Genomic DNA, 17,105 nt, shown 5'->3' on the forward strand with positions numbered 1-17,105 from the left:
TTTACTATATAGAAATTAAACATTTTGGCATAATTCGATACAAGGGGACTTTTCCTTTATGGCTTCTTTCATGACTTTTCCTTCATGTCCTTATTTCTACTTTTAAATATTAAAAAAAATTTTTTTTAATGTTTATTTTTGAGAGAGACAGAGACAGAATGCGAGTGGGTTGGGGCAGAGAGAGAGGGAGGCACAGAATCTGAAGCAGGCTCCAGGCTCCGAGCCGTCAGCACGGAGCCTGACGCGGGGCTCAAACTCACAAACCGTGAGATCATGACCTGAGCCAAAGTCGGATGCTCAACTGACTGAGCCATGCAGGCGCCACTACTTTTAAATATTTTTAATCTTCTTGGAATTTGTTTTTATACGTGGTGTGAGGTAGGGCTTATTATTATTATTTTTTATAAACATATATTATCTCCACTGATAAAATGTCACGTTAGGGCCACCTGGCTGGCTCAGTTGGTAGAGCACAGGACTCTTGATCTCCAGTTGTGAGTTCGAGCCCCACATCGGGTGTGCAGATTACTTTAAAAACAAAAGAATGTCAACTGTAACATAAGCTAAATTCCTGTATTTTTGTATCTATGTATCCAAAATTGAATTCCATTTTGATTTTGAATTCCATTTTCTTACCTTGAGGTTTTTTTTTTTAATTTTTTTAAAACATTTTTATTTATTTTTGAGACAGAGAGAGACAGAGCATGAATGGGGGAGGGTCACAGAGAGAGGGAGACACAGAATCTGAAACAGGCTCCAGGCTCTGAGCTGTCAGCACAGAGCCTGACGTGGGGCTCGAACTCACGGACTGTGAGATCATGACCTGAGCCGAAGTCCGACACTCAACCGACCAAGCCACCCAGGCGCCCCTTACCTTGAGGTTTTTTAATCTCATGTAACATGTAAGCATTCTGAATTACAGAGTTTGCTTTTTAAAGTTTCTTCTCTCTTCCCCTCTTATCTAGACATTGCAGGTTTTTGTATTATTTTAGCCTTCTTGAAAATCAGCTCTTGGTTTGTTTTTGTTTTCTATTTATTGGTTTTTCTTTTTCTTGTTTCCTCAGATTTCCTAGGTGGGGGGGGGGGGAGGTTGGTTATTTTTTTGTTTTTTTTTTAAGTTTTTTTTAATTATTAAGTTTATTTATTTTGATAGAGAAAGAGCGAGCACAAGCGGGGGAGGGACAGAGAGGAGAGACAGAATCCCAGTGTGGAGCCCTTTGTGGGGCTAGAACTCACAAACCGTGAGATCATGACCTGAGCCAAGATCAAGAGTGAGAGGCTTGAACTGTGCCACCCAGGTGTCCTGGTTATTTTTTCTGTCTTCCTGAATTAATTGCTCATTTAATTCATTTGTGTCTACCAAATCCTTTATTAGTGGAAGATCTAAAAGTGTGAGGTTTCCATTTTGATCACATTTCATAGATTTGATATATAGTTTTTAAATTTTATTTATAGATTTCAGAAACGTAGCACAAGAGTTACGTAAAAGGGGTTTTGAATCTTTAACGGTTAGGTTTTTAGAGGGCTTTTTGGTGTAAAATGAGTTTAAAATGAGTAGAAATGTAGATTGTGGCTTAGTTGTTAATTTTAAGCATGTGCAAATACAGTTGTAAATCAAAGCATCTAGATGGTGAACCCTATAACTTTTGGGATTTTGCCTAATTGTTTGATTTTATGATACTGCCTTCCTCTTCTTTGCCAAATGTTACAAGATTAATTTTATTTTCAGATTGTTGTGACAGTCTTTAAGACAAATACATGGGGATGGTCTTCAGGGGTTCTGAGAAACTAGGGTTAAGTGGCATTTCTCCTGCAGTTTTATTGATGAGAATTCAGAAGTATGAACAATTTTGGAATGTTTTTACCCCGTCATATGATTCTGATATCTGGGTTAACTTTTTAATTTTACAAGTGCCAAAAAAAGTGTTATTTTAGTGTAAATCATGGTAAATTTTCAGGGGAAAGAAATCATGATATTTATGATATGTTAAAAAAAAGTGTGGGGCACTTGGCTGGCTCATTCAGTGGAGCATGTGGCTCTTGATCTGGGGGTTGTGCGTTTGAGCCCCACGTTGGTTTTGGAGATTACTTAAAAATAAAAAAGCTTTAAAAAAAAGTTGCATGTGACTGACACGTATATACATTTCTTTTAGATGATTGAGGCATCTCGCAAATTGAAAAATATTTAATAAAGGTGCCTTTTAGGTGTTAATGTATTTTTAAAAACTTATTTTTAATAGACTACATTGTAGGGCAGTTTTAGATCAACAGAACACTTGAGAAGGTACTACACAGAGTTCCTGTATACCCTCCCCATCTAGTTTCCATGTTACTAACAACTTACACTGGTATGGTACACTTGTTACAATTAACGGACTGGTATTAATACATTAAGTTCTGTAGTTTATTCAGTATTCTTAGTTTTTACCTAATGTCTTTTCCTGTTTCAAGATCCCACCTAGGATAACCATGTTCCATCATGTTGTCATGTCTCCTTAGACTCCTCTTGGCATTTTTAATTTTAATAGACATTGCCAGATTGTTGTTCATAGAGATTAAACTAACCTATACCTCTACTAACAATGTATTAAAGTGCCCCTGTCATGACACCCTTGCCAAAACAATGTGTTGCTATAAACACTGGGGTGCTTGTAGCCCTTTGAATTAGTACTTTTGTATTCTTTGGGTAAGTACCTAGTAGTGCAGTTGCTGGATCCTAGGGTAGTTCTGTTTTTAACTTTCTCCATACCGTTTTCCCAGAGTGGCTGCACCAGTTTGCATTCCCACCCACGGTGCAAGAGAGTTCCCCTTTCTCTGCATCCTCGCCAACACATTTTATTTCTTGTGTTGTTGATTTTAAGCCACTCTGACAGGTGTGAGGTGATATCTCATTGTAGGTTTTTGATTTGTATTTCCCCGATAATAAGTATCTTTTTGTGTGTCTGTTCACCATCTGTAATGTCTTTGGAAAAATGTCTGTTCCTGTCTTCTGTCCTTTTTTTTTTTTTTCAATTGGATTGTTTGTTTTTGGTGTGTTGAGTTGTAGAAGTTCTTTATATATTTTGGATACTAACCCTTTATCAGATATGTCATTTCCAAGTATCTTCTCCCATTTGGTAGGTTGCCTTTTTTTTCTCTAACGTTTGGTTATTTTTGAGAAAGAGCGCGCATGCACCCCCATGAGTGGGGAGGGGCAGAGGGAGAGAGGGAGACACAGAATCCGAAGCAGGCTCCGGGCTCTGAGCTGTCAGTACTGAGCTCACAAACCTCGAACTCACACACCTTGAGATCATGACCTGAGCTGAAGTCAGACACATAACTGACTGAGCCATTGAGGCACCCCGAGTGGTAGGTTGCCTTTTGGTTTTGTTGATTGTTTCCTTCACTGTGTAGGAGCTTTTCTTGGATGAAGTCCCAATAGTTTATTTTTCCGGAAACATACCTAGGAAGAAGTTGCTCTTACTGATGTCAGAGACGTTGTTACTGTCTGTGTTCTCCTTTAGGATTTTAATGGTTTCATATCTTACATTTAGGTCTTTAATCCATTTTGAATTTATTTTTGTGTTTGGAGCATTATCTCCAATAGCCAAGTTACGGAAATAGCCCAAATGTCCATTGACTGATAAATTGGTAAAGAAGATGTGGTATATATATACAACGGAATACTGCTCAGCCACGAAACAGAACAGAATCTTGCCATTTGTAACCATGTGGATAGAGCTAGAGAGTATTATGCTAAGTGAAATAATTCAGTCAGCGAAAGACAGATACTGCATGATTTTACCATATGTGGAATTTAAGAGACAAAACAAACGAGCATAGGGGACAAAAGAGAGGAGAGACACACCAAGAAACAGACTCTTAACTATAGAGAACGGATGGTTACCAGAGGGGAGGTGAGTGGGAGGATGAGTGAAATAGGTGATGGGGATTAAGGAGGGCACTTGTGATGAGCACTGGGTGATGTATGAAAATTCTTGAATCACTATATGGTACACCTGAAACTAATATATGACACTCTATGTTACCTAACTGGAATTTAAATAAACACTTCAAAGGAAACGACAATGTGTTAAGATTTGTGAATTCACAAACTAACATTTGTGAATGATTACTATTTTCCGGGTCTTTTAAAAAATGCTCTTTACGTAGCAAAACTAGTGTACTCCTCAAAACAATTTCTTGGGGGAAAATAATACTGTATTCTTTCTCTAGGAGAAAACCAGAGCCTGGAAGGTGAAGTGACTGATGTTAAACTTTTTACTGTTTACCACTCTGATATATGGCTTTTTTCTTAAGAACAGTTTTTCATGTTTAGGAGCCATCTGTGTTGCTTTTATTCTTTTTTAATTAAAAAAAAGTTTTTTTTTTAAGTTTATTTTGAGAGAGAGATTGCGGGCGGGGAAGGGGAAGAGAGAGAGGGAAAGAGAGTCCTGAGCAGGCTCTGTGCTGTTAGTGCAGAACCTGACTTGGGGCTCGAACTCAAGAACTGTGAGATCATGACCTGAGCTGAAACCAGGAGTTGAACACTCAACCAACTGAGCCACCCAGGTGCCCTGCCATTTGTGGTTATTAAGTAGCAATTGGTGGGGCTCTTTCCATCTCCTGCACTGATTTACCTACCTGAAAACACACATAGTGTACAGCCTCATGGGATTGCCTTGATTCTTTGTCCCCTTAACAACTGGGCCCAGGACGCAAAGAAAATAACCTTTATTATGCCTTTACCTTAACATTCTATTAGAATATATTTATGGATTTTTCTCCTTGCTTTCTAGATCAATGCAAAATGAGAGACTTCTTACGAATACTGCGTCACCTACCGTGTCACCTACTGCGTCACCCTCTGAAGTGGTTCCTGTTGATGATTGTATTTCTGAAGAAATGACTGATGATGCTGCTGGTGTCAAAGGAGAGAGCTCCCCCAAGGGTTTTGAACCTAGTAAAGAGTTACATTCTAGACCTAGTAAATCTCAGGAATATATCCAGGGGGTTTCAGTTAGACCATCAGTTATCCAAAAACTGGAGAAGGGACAGCAGCAGCCCTTGGAGTTTGTTCATAAAATTGGGAGTGGTGTGAAAGAATTTAATCCAGTTGGTATTGGTCAAGCTACAAATAATAGACAGAGCTTAATATGTCCCTCGGTGATTTCTAGTGCTCCTGCTAGTTGTTTACCTGGAAGTTCCTATGACAGACCGGTTACAACTAAAACGACTAGGTCACCAGCAGCAGCCAGTTTGGGTCCAGTCAGAAAATGTGACCCAAACAAAGTTGACAGATACCTTGAACAGCCAGACAGGGGCTCTAGAAATTCTGTGCTATCGTCCAATCTAGAAACTTCTTCAGTTTCATATCAGAAACCTAAAGAATCAGACAGAAAATCTTTATGTACAAATTCAGATAAATTGATTATACGGGAAGATGTAAAGTCTCAGTGTAAAACTTTGTCAACTGGCGCTAAAGTCCGTGAATTTGTGGGTACTGAAGGCTCTTTAAAATCTGAATCTCTTTCCAAATTGGCTGTAAACCAAGCAATCAATGTGAATAAAGCTGGTATGCCTTCTAATAAAGGACTCTTTGAAGATGCTGCTGCAAAGCACCGTGAGAAATTCTTTTCGGGTATGGATCAGACCCAAGAGGAAAAGCATTTGGTTTTTAATAAGTCAGCCTTTTTGGAACAGAAGAGCTCAGTGATTTCTGAAACCAAGTTTGCTCGTGGCTGTCTTCAGTCAGCGTGTAATCAACCCGAAGAGGCTGCACAAGACCTTTGGAAGGAAGAGCAAGTTGACCAAGAAGATAAAAACTATGAATCGAGAGCTTCTGAAATGAGTTTTGACTGCAGTTCTTTTCATTCACTGACTGACCAGTCTAAAGTGACGGCCACAGAAGTGAATGTTTCAGAGGAAGTATATGCTGATCTGCAGTGTAAGAATGATAAATCTTATGTTTCTGAAGTAAGTTCTGATGGTGCTGGCTCTCTTCAGTTGGCTACCAACCGGACTCAAGTAATTGTTAAAGGTGTAAGTGCTCAGAAGGCAAAGCCTATTAGCCTGGTTGATGAAAGCTATGAATCTAGTGATTCTGAGATTAATTTTGATTGTGATGCCTTACTTCAGTCAGCTGATGACTACCCCCGACAGCCTGCAAAAGAAGGAAACCTTTCTAAGGAGGAACACCTTGACTTGGTTGATAAGAACTATGGATCTAGTAGTTCCGAAATAAGTACTGATTCTGCTTTGCCTCTTCAGTCGCTGGGTGACCAACTCCCAGTGGCTGTCACAGAAGCAAAACTTCAGAAGGTTCACATTGGCTTGGTTGATAAGAACTATGGATCTAGTTGTTCTGAAACAAGTACTGATAATGATGTTTCTCTTCAGTCAGTAGTTGACCATCCCCAACTGGTTGTCAAAGAAAGAAACCTAAAGGATAGGCATGTCTATCTGAAAGATAAGAGCCATACATCCAGTAGTGCTAAAGAACATCTTGATTATGTGGTCTCTCTTGACACAGTGACGGATGAATCTCAGAGGGCTGTTGAAGAAATAAGTCTTCTGGAAGAGAAGAATGAACCTGTGGATATGAACTATGATTCTCATGGTTCTGAAATGAGTTTCCACACAGATGCTCGATTAATGGCTGGCCAATCAGGAGTAATAGTTAAAAAAGTAAACCTTCGAGAAGTACCTGTTGACCTGGAGGATAAGAGTGTTAAGTCTAGCAATTCTGATCAGAGTTTTGATTCTAATGCTTCTCTTTATCAGTCGGTTAGTGATCAGCGTCAAGGGGCTCTGGGTGAAATAAGCCTGAAAGAGTTAAATTTTGATATGGAAGTTAAGAGCTATGGATGCTCCAGTTCTGAGCTGACTTTTGAATCTGATCCCCCTGCTAGGTCAGGTACTGAGCAGTCTGAGATGGACATTGAAGAAATAAGAAAAAGGCACATTAATTTGGAAGATCACTGTGGTTCAAATAGTTCTGGAATAACTTTTGATTCTGATACTGCTTCCCGCTCAGGAGGTGACCAGTCTCAAGTAGCTATTTATGTGGAGGAACCTAGTCCTCTGGAAAATAAGACTCCTAAGTCTTGTGTTGCTGAAGTAACTTTTGACTCTGGCATACCCGTTCAGTCAGGAATGAATCAACCTGGGCTAGCTGTTAAAGAAGTAATCGTTCAGAAAGAAGACTATATCCACTTGGGAAGGAAGAATGTGGAACCCAGTGGTTCTGAAATAAGTCTGGATTTTTATGTCCCTCCTCATTCAGTGATTAACTCTCCTGAAATAGCTTTGGAAAAGCTAAATCTTCAAAAAGAAGAGCAGATCTACCTGGAAAGTAAGGTAAATGAACCTAGTGTTTCTGAATTAAGCTTGGATTATATTTTTCATTCAATTACTGGACATTCTAAAGATCCCCTTCAAGAAGTCAACCTTCAGAAAGAAGAGCACATACACTTAGAAAATAAAGGTAACGGACCTGGTATTTCTGAAATCAGTTTGAAACCTGACATGTCTTTTCATTTAGTGACTGATCATCCTAACATAGCTGAACCTGACATGTCTTTTCATTTAGTGACTGATCATCCTAACATAGCTGTGAAAGAAACAAGCCATCAGAAAGAACACATAAACTTACAAGATAAGGAAAGTGAATTAAGTGTTTATGAAACAGGTTTGGATTCTGGTGTCCACCTTCATCAGTCAGTGACTCAGAAGCCTGAAATAGCTGTTAAAGAAATATGGCTTCAAAAAGAAAAGCTTGTTAAATTCAAAAGTCAAAGTGCTAAATTTAGTGGTTCTGAAACAGGTTCTGATGTACCTCATTATTTAGTGCCTGAACCTCAGATAGCTGTCGAAGAAATCAGTGTTCAGAAAGAAGAACATGTTCTAGAAAAGCGTGACAAATACAGTAGCTCTGGAATAATGTTTGATGCTGATGTCCCTCCTCAGTCAATGACTGAAACACCTCACATCGCTGTTTTGAAGGAGGACCGTGTTGACCCGGAAGGTGAAAGTACTGGATCGAGAGGTTTTGCAATAAATTTGGATATCGGTGCCCCTCTTCATTCAGTCATTGGTCAACCTCAGCCAACCCTCTTGAAGGAAAGAAACGTTCTTCTGGAAGATAAAAACAGTGAATCTAGTCATTGTAAGGTAAGGTTTGATTATGGTGACCCTCTTCGGCCATTGACTGGGCAATTTCAGGAAGTGGTTAGGAGAACAACCCTGTGGAAGGAAGAGGATATTGGACTGCAAAATAAAGTGTTTGAAACTAGTGGTTCTAAATTAATCCATGGTTCTGGTGTTTCTCTTCAGCCCGTGGCTGATCAGCCTGAAGTGGCTGTTAAACGAGTAAACCTTGAGAATGAAGGTCATGTGAATGTGGAAGATAAGCACAGCCAATGTAGTGGTTCTGAAATGAGTTTGGATTCTGATTTCTTGGTTCAGTCCATAGTTGATCAACCTCAAATAACTATTTTGGATCAGGACCATATTGAGCTAGAAGAGAAGCACAGTCGGTCTGGTGGTTCTGAAATAAGTTTTGATTCTGAGGATCCTCTTCAGTCAGTGGCTGACCAGGTTAGAAAAAACCGTTAAAGAAATAAGCCTTTGGAAGGATGAAGTTGATGTGGAAGATAAGAGGGATGAAGGTGATGTGGAAGATAAGAGGGATGAATCCAAGGGTTTTGAAATTGTGTATGATTCTGATATCCTTTTTCAGTCAGTGGCTGGCCAAACTGAAGAAGTCGTTAAGGAGATCAACCTTTGGAAGGAGCACGTTGACTTGCAAGGGAAGATTGTGGAACCTATTGGTTCTAAAATAAATTTTGATGCTAATGAACCTCTCCAGTCTGTGGCCAATGAAATTCAAGAGGCTATTACAGCAGAAATAAATCTTCTGAGGGAAGGGCATGTCTGTCTGGATGATAAGGGCTATGAACCCAACGATTCTGAAATAATTTATGTTTCAGATATCCCTCTTCAGTCAGTAGTTGAGCAGCCACACATTTTGGAAGGGGAACATGTCAACTTGGAAGATAAGAGCAATGTTTCTTGTCCCGAAATAACTTTTATTTCCGATGATCATCTGCAGTCAGTGGCTGACCAGCTTCAAAAATCTGTTAAAGAAGTAAGTCTTTGGAAGGAAGACCGTATTTACCTGGAAGATAAGAGCTATAAACTTGGTGACTTCGAAGTAAGTTACGATTCTGATGTTCCTGTTCACTTTGTGGCTGATCAGTCTCCTTTGACTGTCAAAGAAATAAACTCGCAAAAGAGGGGTCATACTGACCTAGAAAGTAAGAGCTGTGGACCTAGTGTTTCTGAAATAAAATGTGATTCTGGTGTTCATTTTCAGTTAGAAGTTGACCAGTCTCAAGTGGTGTGCAAAGAAATAGATCTTCCGAAGGAACGGCATCTTGGCATGGAAGTAAAGAGCAGTGAACCTAGTGATTCTGAAATGATGTGTGATTCTGATGTTCCTCTTGAAATAGTGGTTAACGAACTTCAGGTGTCAGTTAAAGAAGCAAATCTTCGGAAGATGCTCTTTGTGGACCTGGTGACCAGTGATAGTGATTGTGAAGTGATTGCTGAGTCTGATATCCCTTTTCAGCCAGTGATTGACTCCCCTCACATGACTGTCAAAGAAATCGATTGTATAAATACGGAAGATTTTGATCTAGGTGAGTGCTGTGACTCTTGTGATTCCGAAGTAGGATATGTTTGTGAAGCGTCTCCTCCATCAATGACAAATGAACCCAAAGAGACTTTCAAAGTAGTAAACCAGAAGAAAGACTATATTATTCTCCAAGAGTCCAGCTGTGAGTCTTACGGTTCTGAAATAAAATTTCAAATCGATCCCCCAGATAGGTCTGTGACTTACCCATTGCAAGGCTCTGATAAAGAAATGGTGACATTTGTTGACTCAGAAGCTAAGAGTTGTAGACCTCATAGTCCTAAGACACACTTTAAATGGGAAGACAATCCTGAGCCTGTGACTAGCAAACTTCAGAAAGCTGATAAAGGAAGCAACTTTTGTCACAGGAAAGACGAAAATACTGGCCGAAAAGATAAGCACTGTGAATCGAGGGGGTCTGCGGCGACTCGCAAAGCCTCTCCTGGGTCAGCAGGCCGTCAAAGGGCTGGTAAAGGAAACCCGAAGTTAAAACATGCAGATCGAGAAAGTAGGAGCTGTGAACCATGCGGTTCTGGGATGAGTTTTCAGTGTGATCGCTCTCTTCAGTCTGATAGTGGCCAGCCTCAACAAGCTGTTAGTAAAAAGGAAGGATGTAAGAAGAGGTCTGTGGACCTAAAAGGAAAAAAAGGCGATTCCCGTTCAGGCCCTGTTCTCAGGGTTGCTTCTGTAAGGAACCGGGAAAAAGCAAAGGAGGTCATAGAAGACAATCCCGATGAACCAGTTCTCGAAGCCTTGCCTCATGTCCCTCCTTCATTTGTAGGCAAGACATGGTCTCAGATAATGAGAGAAGATGACATGAAAATTAACGCTCTGGTGAAGGAATTCAAGGAAGGTCGTTTCCACTGCTACTTTGATGACGACTGTGAGACCAGGAAAGTAAAAAAAAAAAATTTGAATAAAGGAAAAAAGATTACCTGGGCTGACGTTAGTCAGGACACTGCAGCAATTCAAGTTTTTTCAGATGGTGATGATAATGCAGGTGGCATTTCAGATACTGATGACTTTTCAGTGGCCTTAGATAAACCTAGCCATCATCCTACAGCAAAGAGGCCTTATGAACAATCCTGGCGAGTGGCTTCTCGATGCCAGGCTGTAAAAGTCAGCCATGGAACTCAAACCAATCTCATAAAAGAGTCAGCGACGAAAGCAAGTGGACCAGAGGAAGACTCGCCAACAAGGAAGCGTTTACTTTTACAGAAAGACAGAAAAATGAGAAACAGAGTGCAAATTGGAACACTTGAATTTCCTGAAACATGTACTAAAGTTTTGAAGCCTTTGCAACCCAATGCCTTAGTCTATGTTATTTCTTCAAATATGAAGTTTCAGAATGGTGAATCCTTCAACTTTGCTAAAAAGTACCTTGGTGGCAGAAGTAGTCGAGATGTTAGCATACAGTACAAATATAAGCGGAGGTCCTTTGATTACTATGACCCATTGAATAAGAAAATTGTAACGAATCCTCCAGAATCTGACAGAAATAACTGGCTTCAAATTCACTTGAGCGACCTAAGCTCCAGTTCAGATGAAGATGGTCCTGCAGAAGGCTTTGATCCAACAGGCATTTTGACGCTAAGAGATGAGCTAATGGCCTATCCGGGGGCGCGTATTTCTCCCGAACGTGTGCCAAGACCAGGGACTTCGAGTGCTAGTCAAGTTCCATCGGGAAGTAATTTCCAGTCAACTCCTGTAGGCGGCGATGCTGCCAGAACCTCCCCCAAATCAGCCACACGGAAGATACTGGAAGGTAAAAAGAAGATTCAGAGAAGGAAGATGAAAACTAGCAAGCCAGGTTTCCCCCAGAAGGTTTATAAACCAATTATTCTCCACCAAAAACCGAGAATCGCTTCCGAAAAACCGTCCATTTGGATTCGGACCAAACTAAGTGATATAATTAGGAAGTATATTTCAAAATACTCTGCTTTTTTGCGTCGCAAATATCAGTCCAGGAGCGCCTTTATTCGACTGCATCTTAAGAAAAAATGCGACGTCACTAAGTCAAAGAAGGCGAAGAAACCAGCGAAAATGCCTTTGGGCTCACCGGCTCCCTCGGGGCCGCCGGGGCCACCGGTTCCCTCGGGGCCACCGGGGCCGTCGGTTCCCCCGGTTCCCTCGGGGCCGCCGGTTCCCTCGGGGCCGCCGGTTTCGTCCGTGGCGGCTGCTGAGGGGCAGTTGGGAGCAGTCCCTAGCTGTTCTCCCAAGCCACCTGTGCAGAACTCTTGGCCCGCTGCAGGAAGAAAGCGGAATGGTACTAAAAAACGCCCTAGGAAGAGAAGAAGAAAGCCTTTTAGACCTGTTAAAATATATGCTTTGAGAAGCTTATATTCTCAGGTACCGTACTCTGATAGGATGAGGACTCGGCTGTCAGACAAATCGCCAGCTAATGAGGCCACCTAGAAGCGTTTCCGTTCAGGCTAGCTGAGGATTCGGTACTTCACTTGAAATACATTTTGTGCACATAGCTTTCCCAGCTTTGGTGGAAAAATTAACCTTCAACTATTTTGCTACAGACATTATTTTTCAGAACTTTTGTAATTCATTTAAAATTCGTGTTTAAGGTCCTTTTTTTTTTTTTTAAAGATTCAGACACATCCTTTGTCCATTTGCTGTAGAAGAGCTTCATTTTAATTTATATCCATAATTTAGCAGAGGATACATTTTTTTCTCCCTCAAATCCTGTCCCTCTTATTTATTTTTTATGGTTGTATCTCATGTCAGCAGGTTATCATATTGCAAAAATGAATGTGGCAAACATTAAATGCTATCTTATTTTTACTTTTTAAAAATTGGAACAAATGAACATGTACTTACATTCTGTGTGTTTCAGAGTGGCATTGTCAATACCGTATTCTAACTGGATAATTAAGGAGAAACTATAATTATCTCAACTTTTGAATGAAGCTGATTTAAATAATCAGAAACAAAATATAATTTATCTTTTAAAGCATTCAAGAAAATGAGATTCCATGATCTTTAATCGAGTTTTTAAAAACTGCCTAGTGATTTTATATACATAAACAGAAACTCCTCCTGCTTCATTTAAATTGGATCTGCAAGTCTCTAACTTTCCTTATTTGGACACACGCACATATACAATGTCTGTAGGCTTTTCTTTAGCATTATTAGATCTTAATGGGAAAATGATCTTGCCAGTGTAATCAATGGTTTCTACCACCTTTATTCCCCTCCACCTCAAGTGTTGGTGGTTTATTATGAAAATCTGGGTTATCTTATGGCCTTACCTCTTCAAAATATTTCAGCCACTACCATATCTTTTTTTGTAACAGCTTGAACTGAAATTATTGGTTTGGTAATTTGGGCAGACCATTAATTGTCATTAACAAACTATTTGTAATCTTACTATTTCAAAAGATCTAGTGAAACTGATGACCTGCACGGAGGCCAATTTTTCAAGGGAAAAACTACATATTTGTACATTAGTTTGACTTTCCTTAAACTTGCTATCTGATTTTGATAGTTCAAACAAAAGATGTTAAGCAGTTTGGGTCTGAGATACTCAGAATATGTTTCGATCCTTTATTCAGAGACACTGGTCCAGTTGGTACAGATGCATCCAATTATCCTATTAAGACAAGGATCCTGGATCCTATTCTATCATTAATGTTAAAGGAAACACGAATTTCAACTATATTGTACAAACCATATTTAATTGAAACTAGATCAGTGTACCATGATTTCAGAGATAAAAATGTGTTACTTTAGAATTAATGAAATATAGTGTAACAGTTGGTGTCTAAATGTAGTTTTATTTCAGGGGCCATTTTTAACCTGTGGGTATGTTATGATGGTGTTCTGTTGTAATTTCTTTACTTCTAAATTTAAAACAGTTATTCTGTTGAAAAAAAATGGACAAATGTTTATATTTTTAGTTGCAAAGCAACTTCAACCCTGCTTCCTATACAAACCTATTTTAATTCCCTTTCTTAAGACAACATTATGGGCCACTAGTTTAAAACAATCTTCCAGTTTTCGTTTGGAAAGCAAACTGTCCTACTGATTAGGAAGTAAACAAGCAGCTAATACGTAAAAATATTCTATTTGTGGGTATTGGTGTCTTTTTTTCCTATAGCTTAGACGCGGTAATTTCCTTAAGTACTGCTAGTAGGCATTCTGGATGCTTTTTTGCTTAAGTTAAAAAGCAAGAGATCACATGGAAATGATGTACTCCATAACTGTGATGTGTCATATCTATTGTGATTACATCATGCAGAGCGGACAGTTCTCACAATTCAAATGATCAAAAGCAGTTAAAAAATTTTACTACTTTTTTCACATTGGAAACTCTTCTAAATACCGTTTTTTTTGAGAGAAAAAAGATTTATATTTAAAATTTATACTACTAAAAATATCAAAGTATAATACAGTCCTGATTATTTTTTTTAACATTTTGGAAATATTTATAAGTTCCTGTAATCATTATTTTAGACAAGTTTGAAAACTTGAAACTGTAAAAATTATAATTTAAATTAAATTAGAAATGAATTACTTTCAGAATTTGGTAGGATGTAAGATGTGCCCCTTTGTCAAAATATTTTTGCTTAATTTGCAGATTAGATGAAACAGTTGGATGTTTTTTGTGTATTCAAGAATGCATTAAATTCTTTTAATAGTAAAAAATTAAATTATAACCACAGTGAATATTTTATTATTCTTGTCCTTGTTCAGTATCTTGCATAGATTTTTATTACAATTGTCCCAAGTTATACAGTATGTGGACAATATTGTGTGAAGTGTGTTTTGCATTTGTGCATTTAAATTATTTGTGTAATTAGGGCTCTGAGTGACACTTTTTGGTAAAGAGAAACTATATTTAAATATTCAAGCAAGTATATATTTCCATGTAAAGCTAATGTGAAGACTAATGTATTTTTTATAATGCAGTTTAAAGAGTAAATTTGTTTTCAAAGTTATCAAGATAAAATTTATCAAATATTGAAATTTGTCTCTACTTTCTCCTCATGTTAGGAAGTTTTTCTGGGAACACTTAAGGAATCAGAGAATAACGAAAACAAGTTCATTTTATAAATGGTCTTAGAGATAATAAATAACAGAATATAAATGTTGATGCTGGTGAGGAAATAGTTTAACCAAAGATATACAGGTATGCTCATGGAGTAGTTATTTCAAAGGATTAAAATGAAACAACTATTTATTTGACTGGTGGCGTAGTGGGTTAGCAACTGTTCACTTTGTATACCTGTATTGAAAGAGTCAATGAACAGGATTGAGTTCAGGAGGCAGTATCTACATCATTATCTGACACCTACTGGGAAGAGAGAACCGTAGCGCCTCCAGTATCACAGCGTATATTATAAAGGACAAGAAAAACATGGAAAAGCGTACATATGTCACTGAGGTGGGGGCCTTTGGCCTCAATAGTATTGACTGCTGGGTTTTTTGGTCCCAGATTATATTGTTAAGATACAACAACAGCCTACTTTTTGTGATAAAAAATTACTAAAGTAAAAATATGTGATGGATGTCCATATTCAATGAAGGACTTTTATATGGAGAAATAAAATGTGGAACATACTGAAAAATCACGCAATTAGGGGATTAACACATCAAAATGTCAACTTGAGAAAATGAGTGGCTGAGGAAGAGTCTCAACATTTTCTGAAACTTTATTTAGACCCCAAATGTTAGGGAAATAATATAGTAAGTTTCCTTTGTTCTTAGACTTTATATGTATATTTAAAAAGTTTCCCCCAAATATTTTGAACCATTTACTTTGATTAAGAAATAGGTCTAGGGTGAACTATAATTTGTTGCTGAATCTTTAAAGTATGAACTTCTACTTTATTTACGTTTATAATTTATTATGTGCATGTTGTTTTTCTTTACATGCATTTTATTTTCTAAGTTTTTAAGCTGGACGTGTGTGTGTGCGCGTGTACATCTTGAGCCCTTACAAGTGCCGGGCACTGTTCTAAGCTTTTAAACTGTATTATCTCATTTGATCTTCAAAGAGCCCTTATGAGTTAGGTACTGTGATTGTCACTAAATAGCTCTATGCCTCAATTTTGGGATTACAAATGAGTTGTTATTTAATGTAATCAAATGGGGATTACAGTCAATCCCCAGTGCCAGGACACCACTAATCTACTGTCTGTATAGTTTAGCCTTTTCTGGACATTTCATATAAATGGCATCATACAATATGTGGTCTTTGTATCTGGCTTCTTTCATTTACTATAGTGTGTTTGAGGGTCATTCATGTTGTAGCATGTATCAGTATTTTGTTCTTTTTTATTGCTGAGTAGTATTTATAATTAGTTTTTAATGAAGCTGGTAACAGAATGCTGGTCTCCTGATAAATATGATAAAAGCTGTTAGGCTTGAGGCTAGCTGTTCCTTTATAACTCTCATACCTGTTACCCTCGATTACCACCCCAATTCCAAGACCAACTGGATATCTGCCTTTTTAAGTGCCCTTATCCCATACTTGAATGCTTTATACTTCCTCTGTCTTTGACTCTAATTCCCTTCACTGCCTATCTTTGCATTCTTCCCACTGTGCTTTGTGACTTCTCACTTTCAGTGTCAACACATTATCCTGTGTTCTCAGTCTTTTTGCAGTGGATTGCTTGAATGTAACCGAACTGAGAATCACATCCAAGGTGCCCGTTATCCTACACGTGCTGTAGAGCCAGGAAATGTTGGTGATGGTACTGGTCATTCTTCTTTAAAATTCCTCTCCTATGTGATCCAGTACATACCATCGAAATCAACATTGGTATACCCCTCTTCTTCATAGACCTCACTTGGAATTTCCCGATTGTTCCAAAATGTCCTCTAGAGGTCCAGGATTTGATCCAGGATCACAGACTGTCATGACTGTTGAGTTTCCTTCTGTATGGAGCAGTTCCTCAGCCTTTCTTTGTATTTAATAACTTGACATTTTGAAGTGTGCAAACCAGTTTCTTTGTGGAATGTCCCTCGGTTTGAGTTTGTCTGGTGTTTCTTTATAGTTAATGCTTTTGTGGGGGGGGGGTGGGCAGAAATTCTGTGGACTTCTCAATGTATCATAACCGCAGCCATGTGATGTCAGTTTGAATAAAAGTGGTGATTGAAAATATCCAGTCTTTGTCTTTATCTTAGAGGAGTAACTTTTTAATAATCTGAAACGGGGGCACTCATAGTGGGTAGGTTGAGTTATTAACATATAGTTACACAGTTTTTCACAACTGAACTTTGAAGCAGTTGTGACAAAATTTTTTTGTTGTATTTATCATCTAACTCATCATAGGTTAAGATAGTAGCTTATGTGTACACTTAAATGTTACTTAAACCCCTATTATGTGCTCGGTCCTCTCTATTGGGTGCCAAGGATCTAAGCATCAACTACGCAAGCCTCTACTTGTTCACGTTCATTAGCTGATACGAGTGAAAG

At 38.6% G+C, this 17,105-nt stretch overlaps 1 protein-coding gene across 1 annotated transcript in view; it reads left to right on the top strand.

The window, feature by feature from the left end:
- Positions 1 to 16,790, top strand: part of ZDBF2 (zinc finger DBF-type containing 2) — a 32,163-nt gene extending 15,373 nt beyond the window's left edge. Inside the window, 2 exon segments of the mRNA XM_043577616.1 lie at positions 4,779 to 8,574; positions 8,576 to 16,790. Coding sequence (XP_043433551.1) covers positions 4,779 to 8,574; positions 8,576 to 12,088 — 7,309 coding nt within the window. The 3' untranslated portion in view covers positions 12,089 to 16,790.
- The last annotated feature ends 315 nt before the right edge of the window (positions 16,791 to 17,105 follow it).

The sequence above is a fragment of the Prionailurus bengalensis genome, chromosome C1 (assembly GCF_016509475.1).
Source record: "Prionailurus bengalensis isolate Pbe53 chromosome C1, Fcat_Pben_1.1_paternal_pri, whole genome shotgun sequence".
In the NCBI taxonomy this organism is placed as follows: domain Eukaryota; kingdom Metazoa; phylum Chordata; class Mammalia; order Carnivora; family Felidae; genus Prionailurus; species Prionailurus bengalensis.